Source organism: Pelodiscus sinensis, chromosome 1, assembly GCF_049634645.1.
Source record: "Pelodiscus sinensis isolate JC-2024 chromosome 1, ASM4963464v1, whole genome shotgun sequence".
Lineage (NCBI taxonomy): Eukaryota > Metazoa > Chordata > Testudines > Trionychidae > Pelodiscus > Pelodiscus sinensis.
In genome coordinates, this window is record NC_134711.1 from 164,051,591 (window position 1) to 164,064,792 (window position 13,202).

At 40.4% G+C, this 13,202-nt stretch overlaps 1 protein-coding gene across 4 annotated transcripts in view; it reads left to right on the top strand.

Moving 5' to 3' along the window:
• Positions 1-1,449: 1,449 nt before the first annotated feature.
• The window catches only part of VGLL3 (vestigial like family member 3), a 28,667-nt gene continuing 16,914 nt past the window's right edge, over positions 1,450-13,202 (top strand). Inside the window, exons 1-2 of one of the 4 annotated variants that reach the window (XM_075909593.1) lie at positions 1,450-1,929; positions 12,511-12,766. In XM_075909593.1, the coding sequence (XP_075765708.1) occupies positions 1,798-1,929; positions 12,511-12,766 (388 nt within the window). In that variant the 5' untranslated portion in view covers positions 1,450-1,797. Of the gene's footprint in view, positions 1,930-2,052; positions 2,465-12,510; positions 12,767-13,202 lie in introns of those variants that run through there. The other 3 variants (XM_075909601.1, XM_075909608.1, XM_014570359.2) reach the window with 3 other exon arrangements.

Consider the following 13,202-nt stretch of genomic DNA (forward strand, 5'->3'; position numbering starts at 1 on the left):
CCAAACGGGAGCAGCATAGTTTTTCTGGAAAAGCACTGATGATTTTACATGAGATTGTCAGTGCTTTTGCGGAAATTCAAGCGGCCAGTGTAGACAGCTGGCAAGTTTTTCCGGAAAAGCAGATGAATTTCTGAAAAAACTTGCCAGTCTAGACACAGCCAGGGTATGTCTACACTACATGGCTCTGTCGACGGAGCCATGTAGATTTGTTTATTGGGCAAAGGGAAATGAAGCAGAGATTTAAATAATCGCCCCTTCATTTAAATTTAAATGGCTGCTGTGCTGAGCCAACAAACAGCTGATCAGCTGTTTGTCGGCTCAGTGCGCTAGTCTGGATGCTCCGCTGTCAACATCAAAGCCCTTTGTCAACCACCCCGTTATTCCTCGTTGGATTAGGTTTACTGGGTGGTCGACAAAGGGCTTTGATGTCGACAGCGGAGCGTCCAGACTAGCGCGCTGAGCCGACAAACAGCTGATCAGCTGTTTGTTGGCTCAGCGTGGCAGCGGTTTAAATTTAAATGAAGCAGCGATTATTTAAGTCTCCGCTTCATTTCCCTTTGCCTACAACCCTAATCTAGATAGGTCTGTTGATGGAGCCATGTAGCCTAGACACAGCCTAGGAAGTCAATGTTCTTGAGGAAATTCAAGCGGCCAGTGTAGACAGCAGGCATGTTTTTCCGTAAAAGCAGCTGCTTTTGCGGAAAAACTTGCCTGTCTAGTCACACCAAAGTATAACAAGTGCAATTGGAACAAAGGGTCAGGTAAGAAGCTGTAAAATAAATTATTTACAGTGAAACTGCACTAAGGGACAAATTGATCTGGCTACCTTATAGCTTCACACTACATTAAAGTGTTCTAAAGGCTGCGAGTGCAATTTAGCTTCATGTATTTAAAGATCGCCTGTTTCATTTCTACTAGGCAACCAACTTTTGATGGCCCTGAGATTTATGAGGTTTCTCTTTACATGGAGGGGGGGGGGGGATGGGATGCTCTCAACTGAACTAATTGCCAGTGGAAACTGGGGGTAATGAGTCCACTCCAGGATCGGGCCCAAACTTCTGAGGTGAGTCACGGTAAAAGTATTTTACTAAAATATCCCTGTAAGAAGCCACACTCATGCGAAAGGCCGAAAGCACCCAGCCAACCCCCCGGCTAGCGTCTCTCTCCACCGTGTGAAGCACTGCTTTCTGTCCGCTCCAGCCCTCCTCCATATGCCACTGCCACCCTCTGGTGCTGCTCCAGCGGCTGCAAAAGTGCCCAACATCTAACAGGACCACAAGCTGAAGGCGGGAGGACCGTAACGCTCCCCGACCACCCGTCCCCTTGCTGGTCCACTCAGCTTCCAGCCCAGCTGCCCCGAAGCAAACTTGGATCCAATCCGGAGGCAGCGGGGCGGAGTTTCGGGACTTTGGTTCCATCTCCCCCTCCTGCTCTGGGCGCTGGCCATTGGCAGAGCCTGGGGCTGCTCATTGTGTGTATGGTAATAAGCGGCTGCGGCGCTGTACCCCACTCCGCCTCCCCGGCGCGGCGCTGCCACCGCCGCTATGCGCCCAGCTCCGCCGCTGCCCCGCCGCCGGGCTCCTATATAAGTGTCAGAGCGGGACCCGGGGCGCCTGAAGATGAGGGCTCCGCCGCCTCAGTCCTGCCTGCACAGCTCAGCCGCGCGTGTGGCCAGCCGCCTGCCCGTCGGGGAGAGCCCAGCCCAGCGCCCAGCGGCAGGGAGCCGCGCAGGGCAGCGGCGCAGGGAGTAGCTTGCAGGGCGGGCCGGCGGCTCCCCGGCCCCCCGCGGCCGCTGCCATGAGCTGCTCGGACGTGGTGATGCACCATTCCCATTCCCATTCCCAGGCGGCGTGTGGGGCGCCTCAGTATGTGCCAAGCCCGCTGGGGGCAGCAGCCTACTGCCCCCTTCCCGCGCAGAGCCAGCAGCAGGTGAGCAGCCGGGGCTGAGCTGCGGGCGGGCGGGCGGGCGGGGGTGCAGCGGCAGGAGGAGCAGGAGCCGAGGCGCTGAGGGGACCTGGGGGGGGGGGGAAGGGGACGCGGGGCAGCGTCAGCGCCTCTCTTGCTGGGGCTGCCCCACCTGCCTGGCGGCAGCGAGGCGAAGCGGTGCGGGTGTTAAGGGCTGGCTTCGCCCCGCGCCGCGTGCGCTTCGGTCCTGGCCGGGGCTGGGGACTTGGCGCCGCGTAGCTCCCAGCCTGTCTCGGCAGCCCCGTGCGGGCGACCCCCCAAGTCACTCCACTGAGGGATTTTCCCCAGCACGGGGCCCCAGGCCGGACAGGGAGCTGGGCTGGGTGCGGAGAGCTGAGCGTGCGGGGTCTGCCATCCCCGCAGCATGCGGCGCTCGGAGCACACGGGGGCGGGCCTGGGGGGGCGCTTCCCCACACTCTGCTGTCAGTTCAGCGAGGGGAGGTTGCCAGCCTGCGATGACAGCCGGGAGAGAGGAAGCGGCAGGGAGCAGGCTGGTGTGGTGAGTTTCCCTCTGATCCCAGGGCTTAGGCTTGGATTGAGTGCGGGGGAAGTGGGGGAAGGAGTTTGGGACAGGGTTTTGCGTGGCATGTCGGTGAGACCTTGTGCCCATAAAGCCGCACGTGGGAGAAATCTGGAAAGGAAAGGGGACGAGTCCGGTTGGTGAGAGAATCTCAGCAGGTTGCCCTGCCTTTGGGGGACGGAGTGAATTAGCTGGCAGCTTTTCACCAGTCCCAAGGAATGTAGTTGGCAGCAAGAGATACCAAAGTAAAATATGCATGACAACTAAAGGGAGACATGTATAGCTCTCTCCAGAATATCTGGCGTGTCATATTATGGAGAAGGTGCAGGGCTTAATTTGTAATTTGTAATGAGTCCTGCCTGGACTCTGACTTTGTTTTAACTTTCATCACTTATACACTGATAGAGGTATAGAGGCTATGAAGTGCCAAGTGTAGAGGTGCCTGTGCAGCCCTGGCAAATCCGGACACAAATTAACCACTGGGCAAGTGTGTTTGAAAGAAACATTTCTTAGGAGTTAGTGAGGTGGTTTTTAAACCTGGAAAGTTATGTCTCATTTTAAGGATGGAAGGAAGCCAACTCCTCTCTTCCCCCTTTTCTTTCCCAGGTACACGTTGATAACCTACACACTATTGCCTAATGCTTTAAATAAAAGTATTTTATGCATTATTGTTAATGGTTACTTGCATTTGGTAGTTATCAAATCTACACTGTGACCAAAAATCACATATATTATCTATACTCAGGCACATAAGTGCAAATACATAGCTGAAGATATCATAAGGATAGGACAGACTATTTCATAATAAACATCTTGTTTACTTGCAACTGGGGTAGCTGTTAAAGTCTATAAAATGTTAGAGGAGGTAAGAGTTCTTTTTGAACAAAACCTTGCTCTTTTGAAATATCAGCTAAAGCAATTTTGTACTTGAACTTGGTGATCTGAATCAGGAAATTCTTATCAGGCTGACAGCATTTTTAGACTATGCAGTGCGTGGGTGAAGTGGGACTAATATTGACTTGGCCCTAATGTAGTCATCTGAGAATACATTTTTTGGTTGTTGCTGCATTCCATAAGGTTTTATCATTATAATCCATGAAAATTGTTTTCTCCGTACATGGGAAGTGACTCCTAATATCAACTTGCCTGGGAGACACAAATATGGGCAAAAACATTAAAATTCCTACTGAATGTTATTGTTTACTTTTTATTTATTGCCATGCGTATGTATGAAAGAGAGTTTTTGCAGAAATTATATGAATCATGTTCACTGTCAATAGGAAAGTTTGGTGTTTTTATCCATTGCTACATGCTTTCAAATTGATTTTTCAAATCTATGTCTGAGCTTACCAAATGGAAGACTCTAACTTGCCTTGTAATTTTAGCTTTTACATTATTTCTGGTTTCTGTATTTATTAAGTCTAAAAATATACATGGAAAATAAAAATACTCCTTTTGACTGGAAGAACTAAAAGTATAAAATTAGGGTTGAAAATGGTGGTGCCTGATTTGGGTGTATTCTTCTTAGAGTTTTTTGGTGTAATGTACACAGTACTTTTATAAATAAATACATTACACTGTCATTATCTTTAAGTAAACTATAGTTTGATGTAACTATTCCTGCTATTTTATTCTTTAGATTGTGATTGTCTTCAAATGATGGAGAGAAAAATGGTTTTGCATTCTGCATGTAAAGATAGATAATCAGAGGTTTTAAACATCAGTGGTTTGCTCATCCATTAGAAGTTCCGCTAACTATAAAATGTCCTAGAAACACCACAGTGAAAGTTTAGTTCTAATATCATGTTTCATTGATAAAGAGAATTGTTGTGCCAAGTTATTTTAATGCTTTAACAGTAAAAAGGATGGTATTAAATACACAAGAAGAGTGAACATAGTTGAACCAATACAATTTATGGGTTACTGCAAATACAAAACATGCTCTTTCTAGGATAGTTACATCAATGATTTGTTTTGAATCTGTTCATCTCACTTGCACTAGCTTTCCATAAATAGTTTACACTACTTCTATTGGAATAAGAGGGTTCCTAATGAACTGTTGAAATTCAAGCAGTAGGACTAGAAAGTAGAACAGTTCTATAGCTAACCAAACTAGGAATTTTGGACATTCTAACAGCTGTGAAGTTTGGAGCAGCTTATACATTTACTTTGTTGTGTCCTAAGATCCAGTGCCTAAAAATAAAACATAAAAATTATATAATAGGCTTCTCTTCCATCTATACAATCACAGAGAAGTAAATTGTTGTTCAGATGGTATTAACACTGCAGAAAACACCCAGATTCTTTCAAAATCATATTCCCAGGGATATTCTCCCAATCAAGCAGTTTGACCGCTTAACACTCCTTAATGCTTTTTAAATGTATAATTATTGTTGGATTTTTATTCCTCCTTTTTCGTTTATTATTTAATGCTCTTCTAAGTGCTTGCTAAAGATGAGAACTATTTAAAAGAGATTTCTTCTTTGCCAGAATTTTTAAATCCATTAATGGGACATCTTAAAAAACAAAATTATATATTAGAGCATCCTTGACATTTTCAAGAACTCGACCTGCCATTTCTAATGACCCAACACAACTGTTGATGTCTTTGCTATTCAATTGGGAGTAAAAATATAATTTTTTGATAAAGACTAATCTGTACTGCATTCCTTTTGGCCTTGGAGTTTCATATTGCTTACAGGGTGTTGGTGGTATGTTCCTTTTGCTGAAGTTTAGGCATCTGGAAGGATTTGGGGGAGAAATAAAATCTGTGTGGCATACAAAAGCTTCTGTGCTTGCTTTTGCTGTGAGGGTTGCATCTTTTAATAGACTTAGCCAGTTCCTCAGCTAAAGATGCTAATCTGTTTTACACAAGATGAAGATCTAGCCAATAATAATTATATGGAAAGGTAACCCTCACTTTTTTTAGTGGTACTATATAGGTGTGTTAACAAGTGTGCTTTTGGCATACCACTAACTGTTATCACATCTGTGCTGTTAAGGGATTTTGAAGATACTTTTTTTAAAAAGTGGAATAAAAACGCAATGGAATCGTCTTTTAAAGTAATCCCATGATTTAAAATGTTGGAATATCATGTATTTGTTGCATGTAAACATGGAATCTTAGATTTATTTTTTAAGTTCTTTAAGGGTAATCCCTCTGCTTTTTTATATCTGTATTTCTGTGTGCCTTAAAATCAATGTAGAATTTCTGAACTTTCATAATTATATAGCCAAAAAATCCCTTGATATTAAATTAATGTGCCATGGGATTTTTAAAACTGCTTATGGGGATTAGAACCCAACACCCATTAACATTCAATGGAGTTTGGGTCTTAACATCCTTGGGTTATGGGGTTGTTGTTTTTTTTCATTTCACCTAGATCCAGGGCATCTGTCCAAGAAAATGGATGGGATTCACATATATGCATGTATACACATGCTAAGTATCAGGTTGAATAAGTGAAAATGAGGTATAACCCTGAATTATGCATCTGCCTGCATATTGAGTTTTTCATTTATCCACTTGCGAAAGTACCAAAAGAAGTTGAAAATGCACTGTATATGTGTGAGACTGATATTCTAGGGATATATTGATCTTAGTATTGTGTGGCCAGAATCCGTGCTTATAGATTCCACAATATTCAAGATATTAAATATGACTTCTTGTTTTTATCAAAAGTCTTCCTCAGGATCTGATGCAAGTCCAATGGGAGCCTTTCCACTAACATCAAATTTTTGAGCAAACTCATATGGCTTATCTTTAAAAGCATCCTCCAAGCATACATTATATAGTTGGCCAACTCCTGCCACAAATTGTGTATCATGCAGTTCCATCATCATTGGTATATGGGCTGGCATGCTATATTCCTGCTTTTGTTGCTAGAATGAATTTCTTGCCAAGTCTTTTCAATATAATAAGTAATATATGGCCCCTGTTATTCTAGTCCTCTGAATTAGTAGTTTCTTACTCCTTCAGCCACTTTCCTGATCAACACAGCATAGTGATAAAGGTAGTTAATCACGTCTTGACATTTTGACTGAGATTGCCAACCAGAGTTTTGGAGCCTCTCCATTTCTCATGGGCCACCAACGTATTGTCTGGTGATACCTACTTCCATTCACTCCATCTCAAATGAGATTTGAGATAGTGGCCCAAAAACAGAGGTGCAGCATCCTCTATCAGTATTTTTCCCACCCATTGTCCCTGTAGAAAATGTATTATCCCTAAGTATATATTGCTTAATTCGGATACCTACATCCTTCCACAAGAATAGTTTATTAATTTATTGTATATGGCCACTACTGCAACATATTTTTTAACAAAGGGTATTTTTAACTGTTTCATTCTCAGTTCTCTTTTTTTCTGCATTGTTGTTGATAATCCAAAGGTTCCGGTAAAAAAAGATTACACTAAATTTGCAATGAAGTGTTATTCTTCATATGTTCATCATCTCCTTGCTCACTCATTTGCAGTTATAATAATTAGAACTTCATATTTTGAGAATCTTTTTTTCTTGTTTTGTTAAATGCTTTCTTATTTATGTAGAGAAGACCTTTTTTTCCATAGAGTTGCACCCACGTTTTTTTGCTACAGTTCCTTTTGGTGGCTTCTGCTAGAATGATAGGCCTTTTACTTTTGAGGGGGTTATGTGCTGTTTCATCAGTCTTACTGCACAAGATATTTTCCATTTACACTAACAGAAAGTTTAGTTATTTCAGCTTACTTTCTTGATCATAGTGTGTTTATCCAAAACTCTGAATGCCCATCCAACCTGAACATTAACATTTAAGGCTCACTTGTTATTAATTATTTGCTATAGACTTTTTTTTTTAAACTAAACATAGTAAGATCTAAAAATCAAGAACCTCATTTCCTCCTCTCCATAGGAAGGGCCTGCTTGTGAATAGATGTAAAAAATAATGGAGGCTTTTGGTTTATTCAGCCTACTCTGTAAGGCTAAATTTGTCCAGAGATCCAAGGGCACATGAACATGGGTTGACCCACTACTTTAAATGTCATGTTGGATTCCTTGTCTATGACTTAATCTTAATAGCAGGTTACTGCAGAGACCAAATTTCTTTATTGACCACTCTTGTTCCTTGTGTGCTAAAGTGAACTTTAATTCAGCCTTCTGGCCCATACAGAGACATAGTTTCCAGAGATCATAAATCTCCAAAACAAATAGGAAGTCAAGGAAATGAAAAGGATGTTATGAGTGTTACATGAGCATATCAGAGACCTGGGCATAATTTGGAAGTATGTTGGGTGGGATTACTTAGAGTCAAAAGCATGACATTGCATCTAAAAGAGAAGACTACCTGTTTTAGACTTTACTAATGATTATTGTGTTATCTGCCTATACTTAAATACGTCAGAACAGATGGTATGACAAATGTGCAAGTGCAACTGAGTTAGTGCAGATTGTGAGTATCAGCAGCTTAACCAAAACAGGCAAATATATGGGCAGGCAAATTGAGCCAATGGTCAAGAATTTTGCATATGTTTGAAATACCCTCCGTGAGCACCAGTGCTATGTCTACACTTGCGCCCTCAGTCGATAGCGGGATGCAAATGAAGACATTCAAAATTGCAAATGAAGCTAGGATTTAAATATTCTGTGCTTCATTTGCATAATTGCATTATGGCACTATTTCGAAACACAAAACGCGGTATAGATGTGGTTATTTTGGGAGAATACCCTTCTTCTGAAATAACTATTAAATCTCATTTAATGAGGAATAAGGGTTATTTCGGAAGAAGGGTGTTCTCCCGAAGTAACCGCATCTACACTGCGTTTTGTATTTCGAAATAGTGCTATTTCAAAATAACGCCATAACATGATTATGCAAATGAAGCACAGGATATTTAAATCCCGGCTTCATTTGCAATTTTGAATGTCTTCATTTGCATCCCTCTATTGAAAGAGGGCGCAAGTTACCTGGAGGCACTAGTGCAAATATAAATGCTCACAAATGAGATCACTAGGAGATCACTACAGTACCAACTTCCAAAAAAGCAGCTCACCAGTTAGCTGCCATGTACAGAAGCTTGAATGAGAAGAGTACAATTTGATTTCTGTTTAAGGAAATATCCTCTAAAAAGGAAGATAATTTGTCACCATTAAGTGATCTCATTAGAGCTTCTTATTCAATACAGTGCTGTATTTAGTAAAGAAAAGATTGATCATAACTGGCATTATGATTGTCTGAAAGCTTTTCATGTGTGGTATAACATAAGCATATGATTTTTTAAAAAAACTCCAACTTGTTCAATAGTCTTTTCATAAAGGTAAATAGAATAATTAATGAATTCTTAACATTTTATATTAACATAGAACTCCTACTCTTAACTTTGCAAGACCCATCAATTGAGACTGTCAATGATTGTATGTTAATCTGTGCTCAAAAGCTTATACTTGTCAAATAATCAGCACTGCTGACTTAAAAAGATAGAGAAACACTAAAGATTCTGTGTTTTCGAAAACGAATGAAACAACTGCTTAGAATAACTTATGATCATTCCTCTTGTGGACTGGAGGGGGTTGGAGAGCGATGGGGGGGGGGGGGCGGGGATTTGAAATGGAAAATGAATCAGATTCTTAGACTGTGGAAAGTTGAACATTCCTGCACAGAGAAGCAGCTCTGGAGATAAATTTTAATTTCCTGAACTCCAGTCTCTTTATAGGAACACTGAAAGACTTCCTTCCTGAAAACTAAGTCAATCCAGGGGCTATATTAAACTGTGTGTCTACATAATTGCGTGTATCCATAGGCATTCGCACATTTGCAGTGTAAATAACCGTGATATATCCACAATATATATCACCTTCTACTGTGCTCTATAGTCACTTTATTAAGGTCTGGGGCAGGGATAGTCATTTTTTTTGTCAAGGTCCAGACTCTTGTGAAAATAAAAAAAATATTGATAAAATATTTCAGGGTCCACTCAAAAGTGTCTCGTAGTCTGGATTAGGCTTATTCATTACTCCTGGTCTGGGGTTGATATCAGCCCTATTTTATAAATATCTGTTAGACATCTATAAATCTTTCTCTGTTGGTTTAAAACAGACACAAAATAAAAATTCCTAAACTTCTAGCCTGGTTTATAATGAGAAATTAGATTAATCTGCACTTCTAGAGCATGTGTAATGGTATGTCGTTCTCACAAGTATGAAGTAGAAGATATGTATATTATATTGTAAATTCTATAACCCCATAAAAGGTAATAAGGCCTGATCATTCAGTGCTTGCTTACACAAAAATATTAACTTCCTTGAAAATCTTGCCCGAGTAGGAAAACATTTTATGAAATTTCTTGTTTAATATTTTTTAAAATATTAATGACATCTATTGCACAAACTCCACCATTTAAAAAATTGTCTGATATTATGTCATACACAGGTAGCTGTGTTTATAATTTTTAAAGTAAAGCTTTTAAAATGAAATCATTCCGAGTTGTGCTATTTTCCTCTGCACATTTCATTTGTCTTTTCTCCTCCAGTTTGTGTGTGTATGTGGACAGGGTTTGGTATAAAATGCGTTCCTCTATGTCTAAACGAACAAAATTCCAATAAGCAATCTCTTAGATTTGTCCTCTATTAATTTGAACTGAATTTCCAACAATCATTTAGTGTAACACCATCAGAATTTGATTGATTACTTCATTGATGCAGTGTTCAGTCAATTAAACCATAACCTTAATGATACAATCCAAGACTGGATTCTGCTGTATGTTGGCTCTCTTATAGGATTGTGGACTTCAAGTTTATAGATTTGTTAGTTCCATTTGCAGTATTTGGGTTATGAAGATTGTAGTGAATTGATTTACATAAGATATGTTTTCTAGCAATTGTTTGTGTTTCTACATTATTTCACAGTAATTTAATGCTGTCCTTTTAAAAATATCACAACTATAATTGCTGTTGTAGTTTGCCAGATGGAGCTTCTGTATATATAAAATATTAAATAAATCTAGCATGACTTATGATGTTAGATTTATGATGTAGAAGGAAGTTCATAAACTATCTAGGAATCAAATGTGTAGGAAAAGGTAAGAGCCATAACCTTGAGAAGATATTAATGGTGCTAAAATGTTGCCAACTAAATTATAATAGTCAAGCTCTACTTTAAAAAAGAAGCTGCTAAGAACAGATGCATGTGCACTTTAATCATGTCAGTGTTGCTGAATCTTGTCTTTGTTTAGAGTTGTTTTTTTGCTGCTACAGCGTATTGATTGTGGAAGGCTTGCTTTCTGTGAAAACTACTGTAAAGTGGAACATCTGAAAAATATGTTCCATGCAAAATGGATCTTCACACATATTTATTCTGACATTTTGGTTTCATCTGAGGGAGCAAAGAGTTGGGAATAGTTGTTCATAAGCTTTTGACTATTTTTTTGTTAAAGTTTCTGTATTTATTGTTTGGGGCTTGTTAAAGTTTCCCCCCCTCAAGTTATGTTTAATGATTTTTGACTTGACTATTGTCACTATCCCTATCTTTTATTTTAAACAAATTGTTATGTAAAAGGAAAAATGCAATAGAAGCTCAAATGGTGTGGAAAACAGGTTTTCTCTACTATCAGTGGTATCACTCTTTGCTATGAAATTTCTAAAAGGGGGAGGGGTTAGATTCTGACACTTTAACTCGTGTAGTAGTACTCATTCTATAGGTGGTCTGTGAATTAATGTCATGGGCCTGAAGAGTTATAAACCCTTTCACTGTCTAACATTAAAACAGTGGTAGGTTCAGGGTTCTCTTCCCCCCCGCACCTCTCATCCCGAGGTCCTGGTTTGCTTGGTTTCTTGGCAAACACCCAGAAGAATTGATTTTAAACATGAGAGTTTATTGATCAAACAACCCACCACAAAATAGTAAAACAAATATTTATACTGAAACTGAATTTGAGTGATCTACATGAAACAATCAAAACCTATTCAAGTCTCTCTGGTTTTGAAGGCAAAATATAAGTATCTCTCATTTTCATTAACACATTTCTTTGATGAAAGGGAAAGGTAAATTTTATTCTCAGTCCTGATGTGTGATGCTTTTAACAGTTAGACAGACACAAGGTAGAAGAGAGACAGATGGAGGAAATATAGGTTTCGTTGATATTTCTGGAACCTTGAGACGATAGTCTGTTAGGAATGGATGCTTTAGTCATTCAGGTTGGCTGGGACACCTGTTGCTTGGACTCAGGCTATCTGGTTGGGTCCTTTCTCCTCAAACAAGTCAGGGTAGAGCGGTCTCAGAGTGGTATTATATGCAGTGTAGATTAATAGGATAAAGTGGGTATGGCATGAGACCACAGCAGGACAGAAAGTAATACAATAGGCAAGGGAGAGAGAACAGGATCTTGTGTACCTCGGTAGTGCTGACAATTCAGTATCCTCAGTGATGGATTGAGGACCAGATATCATGATGATACGATGACTTTCAGGACTCAGAGGCAAAAAACAAGGTTCCCTGAACAAGAGCAAGGCCTAATCCTTCCACCTGTTCTAATTCCTCTGCCATATGGTGCAGGAAGGTTAGTTGAGTTGATTTTGGATGAGACGCTGGGAAGCTGAGTTGAGTCAAGGTGAACTGGGATGAGATGTACTGGGATGAAGGGATTTGTTTCCAACGTCTCTCCTGAACCCCAGAAAGGGAAAAAGTGGGTGGCATAATTAATCCCCTCATTATTTTGTCCAATTAGAACTGACCTCTGTCACACCAATATTGGTCCATTAATTTATGGATCCGTGTCTTCTGGTGTATTAAGTCCAACCTCAACATAATATGGAATCCTATCCATGGGGCCTTTTGTTTGTTTGGATTACTTTAGTTTCCCCATCTAGTCATCTTGCACTATTTTTATGAACATGTTCATTAAAATGTTACTATTTTTTTTACCAGCTTTACTGTTAAGACATTATGCAATGTATACATTAAAGATATGTAATGTCCCTTAAGGAAACTGGGTGTTGCACTTCTATGAACTGCCACTAGTGATACATCTTGTTTTGTTTTGTTTTTAATCCCAGAAGAAGTTAGCTGTTTACAACAAGATGCAAGAATCCCTGGAGGTGACACTTCCCAGCAAACAGGAGGAGGATGAGAAAGACCAGCCCGCTGAGATGGAATACCTTAACTCTCGCTGTGTCCTTTTCACTTACTTCCAGGGAGACATTGGGTCAGTAGTGGATGAACACTTCTCAAGAGCTTTGAGCCAAGCCAGCAGCTTCAACCCAGAAATTGCCCTTTCAAAAAGCAAGGCAGGGCTGAGTTCTCTGTGTAGAGGTAAGAAAAGCACTAGTTTTGCTATCTGATGTCTAGCTAGTTCAGTCAATCTGTTTCATTACCACATAGGCTGTTTTATGTCTGGAATCTTGCTGATTTAGTCTTGGCAGAAATATGCTTTCCCTCCAGAATATGTAGAAGTAACAAGGAATTTCATGATGGGTGAATAGACGGAAATGATAGGCAGGCAGCAAGAATCAAAGATGGGAAGGAATAACCTAGCATGAAAATACCTTGTTCATTACTGACTCTTGACCTTGAATACCCTACACAATCTGTCTCTGGCAAAGATTCTTCTGCTCTGAAAGTATTCCATGAAAGGGGGAGGGACAGAAGTGTAAGCATCCTTTCTGATCCCTTTGCACCAGTTTACCTAATGTAAAGGTGCCCTAGTGGAATGCTGAAAAGAGTATTTTTAATTCTGTAGTTTACAGTC